The sequence below is a fragment of the Gadus morhua genome, unplaced genomic scaffold, assembly GCF_902167405.1.
Source record: "Gadus morhua unplaced genomic scaffold, gadMor3.0, whole genome shotgun sequence".
NCBI lineage: Eukaryota > Metazoa > Chordata > Actinopteri > Gadiformes > Gadidae > Gadus > Gadus morhua.
This window is the reverse complement of record NW_021964087.1, coordinates 15,001-18,563: the sequence shown is the minus strand read 5'-3', so window position 1 is coordinate 18,563 and position 3,563 is coordinate 15,001. Positions and strand designations below refer to the sequence as shown.

At 46.6% G+C, this 3,563-nt stretch overlaps 1 protein-coding gene across 3 annotated transcripts in view; it reads right to left on the bottom strand.

Moving 5' to 3' along the window:
• Positions 1-745: 745 nt before the first annotated feature.
• prrx1b (paired related homeobox 1b) overlaps positions 746-3,563 on the bottom strand; it is a 9,983-nt gene continuing 7,165 nt past the window's right edge. Inside the window, exons 4-5 of one of the 3 annotated variants that reach the window (XM_030350208.1) lie at positions 2,002-2,067; positions 746-1,796 (exon numbers count right to left, since the gene is read on the bottom strand). In XM_030350208.1, coding sequence (XP_030206068.1) covers positions 1,664-1,796; positions 2,002-2,067 — 199 coding nt within the window. In that variant the 3' untranslated portion in view covers positions 746-1,663. The remainder of the gene's footprint in view (positions 1,797-2,001; positions 2,068-3,563) is intronic. The other 2 variants (XM_030350210.1, XM_030350209.1) reach the window with 2 other exon arrangements.

Genomic DNA, 3,563 nt, shown 5'->3' with positions numbered 1-3,563 from the left:
ACACACACACACCTATTTTTTGCTATTCTACCCTTCGATCTACAGCAAACACACACACACACACACACACACACACACACACACACACACACACACACACACACACACACACACACACACACACACACACACACACACACACACACACACACTCAAATAGAAGACAATGTTTTTTGCTGTTTTACAAAATGACAGCGTTACGGAGAGGTGTGCATTACGGACGAATGATGAGGGGCGATGCGGAGGCCACGGAGAAGAAACGCTCTCCCTGACAGCGCGCAGGTAAACGAGCCTCGCGGGCCCCTCCGCATTAAAGAGAGGATTTCCCTACTCGTAAATAGTGTTTTTTAAGATGGAAACTTTAGTTTGTGGTAATCTGCAAGAAGGCACGGCCTCTGGAACAGCTTGAGGCGTCCCGCTGCCTCTGAGGAGAACCTGTCCTCAGGCTGTAAATCTCCTCTATGCTGCTTCCAACGACGGCTTAGCTTCCAAATGGTCTGAACTGAAAGCTACTAAAAAAAAAAAAGACAACAAATATGAGGCAATTATGGTTTGTGACTTTGATTTATCTTTTTGCCGGCCTCTAAAAAAACTGGTTCAGTGTTCCGGGATCAATCTTTTCATTGTTTTTAGTTCTGTATATAGATGGACAACATCTGGGCTCTATTGTTGATTTTGCATTAATTGTAACCGTATACAAATTATAAAAAATCAACCCTGTGAACGGGACACAGTGGCAAAACAATGCTTGAAATGTATTTTATTAATATACTTTTTTTTCTGTTACAAATAGCGGTTATCATAAGAAATTAGGAGAATCTTTCGTTTTTGGGTTGAGAAATACATCAGCCTTTCCGGTAGCATATGGGACTATTATATGAATCAAAATGTCTTGGAAATGTTTTCTTGTCAGTGGTATAACTTGGAAAACAATTATGAAACAAACAAAAAATGCATACATGTTATTCACCTCAACTTAACATGGTTGATGAAGTATTTGATTTTCTTTTTTAAACAGAAAAAATTGGATTTGGAATAAACAGAATTGTGAAGTCCCCCTTTTTATTTGGTGTTTTAATCCTTGAGCATCGCGACCGAGAGAGAGATCGGGGATTCCCAGGGGTCCGGTCAAAGAGTCTCTTCCTCTCAAATTAGCAACAGGGCATGGTTTTGAAAGTAAACCCTAGATAGGACACCAAGAAAGTTCTGGTAGAGAAAAACTCGCTCTCTGTTTCAGTCTGGATCGAAGAAAAATGCACGACAGCGTGCCAGGTAGGCTTCAGCATCCAATCTGGATATCTTTAGTACAAACAAGAGTTCAGCCCAGGAGGGAGAGGCTCATGGCAAAGTCCTCTATCGCGTCGCCATCCCACGTCAGATGCTTGGGCTAAAATGGACGCCTCAGTATCGCTAGCGATGCTGAACAGAGGAGAGGAGGACGTAGCGGAGGCGGACCAGTCCGGCTCCGTGGTGAGGGGGCTCGGAGATGACCAGCCCCCCAGAGACAGGGCTGTGTCTCTGGGGGGTTTCCACCGATATACAGAGGCGTGGGGATGTCTCACCTCCTGCACAAGACTGCGTGGAATGCCCCCATGATTATCTAAAGTGTGTATGTCTCTCTCTCTCTCTCTCTCTCGCCCTCTCCCTCTCTCCAACTGCCTCTTCAGTTGACTGTGGGCACCTGGTTCAGGCTGTACTCCTTGGCCTTCAGCCGCAGGTTGGCGATGCTGTTGGCCATGTTCATTCCCTGGGATGTATTGGTGTTGGAGCAGGTGGGTGTGTATGTGGCCATGGCGCTGAGAGACAAAAGAGGAGAAGGTTAGATCACCTGCCAACATCACAGGAACCCCCCCCCCCCCCCCCCAAGACATCTGCAGCTGAAGCTGTCAACGATGTGACACACAGCTGGACATTGGCATTAATACATGATAAAACCCATGGCATTCTTAAGGTACACACACAAATACACACACAACTAAATGTAGGAAAGTGAAAGCATACTTGCTTTCTGAGGGCAGCATTTTCTGTGGCACTCGCATTGGGCCGCCCTCCGTCATCGGATACCAGCTTAAGAATAACACACAGTAGAATGGCCGTGAGTTAGCAGCACATCGGTGTGTTTAATAGCATTATACTGGTCAGAAGGCGCCCCCGCCATGCAGAACCCCGCCCAGAGCTTTCTGTGAGGAGGGCTTCAGCCAGCAGCAGGGTTCTCCATGGTGGGGAACGCGTTTCATAATGGAGGAATACTCTAAATCACGACCAATGTAACCAGAGTCACACAAAATGTTGCCTAGAAAGAGGGCCTTGAGGGGGCTCCCTCTGGGTTCATTGTGTAGTAGAACAGGCCAGGGGGTCAGGGGCCGATGGAATACCGTTTGTTTTCACATTATCACCTCCAGAGAGGGTCGCACGGTCCCCCCCCTCAAAGGCTCACACAGGAGCAACACAGCTTCTCTGGTTTTAAATTCACATTCCCTCAATTTTGTCATTGCATGTGTGTAGCTGGGAATATATGTGGTATATAATTATATGTATTTGTGTGTGAGATAGTATTGTAGTAGTAGTAGTAGTACTAGTGTCTGTATTATACGTACTATGGGGAGACAAAGGGTCAAGTCTGAGGTAATAGTGCGTCAGGAATATAAATATAAAGGTGACCGCTCCACTGAGAGTAACCAAAGTACAACAAACAGGAGACTCATCTCCCGTGAAGCGACCAGGACCCGCCTCCCCCGTCAGCGGTCAGACACAACGCGCAGCGGGACGGGAGGGAGAGGGAGACCGGCTCAGCTCAGACTGGGGGGGGCTGCTCTAGGTACGAAGGATGAGCCCAGAGGTACGGGGAGGAAATGAAGCAATAAGCGGAGCTCTGGCCTGGCCCGGTGGGCAGGGCGAGGATCAGCGGGCGTCAGCTATGGACCGTCTGTACCTCAGAGAGGTGGAGCACAGCCCGTGGTGCTGGGCAAAGTGGATCCCTGCAATGTGTGGAAGCGCTTTGTGTTAAATGTGTGTAGGTGCTTGTGTTAAATGTGTGTAGGTGCTTTGTGTTAAATGTGTGTAGGTACTTTGTGTTAAATGTGTGTATGGCTTTGTGTTAAATGTGTGTTTGGCTTTGTGTTAAATGTGTGTATGGCTTTGTGTTAAATGTGTGTTTGGCTTTGTGTTAAATGTGGGTATGGCTTTGTGTTAAATGTGTGTATGGCTTTGTGTTAAATGTGTGTATGGCTTTGTGTTAAATGTGTGTTTGGCTTTGTGTTAAATGTGGGTATGGCTTTGTGTTAAATGTGTGTATGGCTTTGTGTTAAATGTGTGTACGCGGTTTGTGTTAAATGTGCATAGGTGCTTTGTGTTAAATGTGTGTATGGCTTTGAGCGAGGTGTGGACATGCTAAATAGGGTGTGAAAAGGAGGGGCTTCTGGTTCACTTATTTATAACTTTTTGACTGCAGCAACGGCTTTCTGTATTTATTGGGAAAGTGTGTAAATGAAACAGCCATCCACCCAGGGATTGGTCCTTCTCTAGATCCCTTCAGGGAGGATGGACAGGGTTAAGGTCTGTAG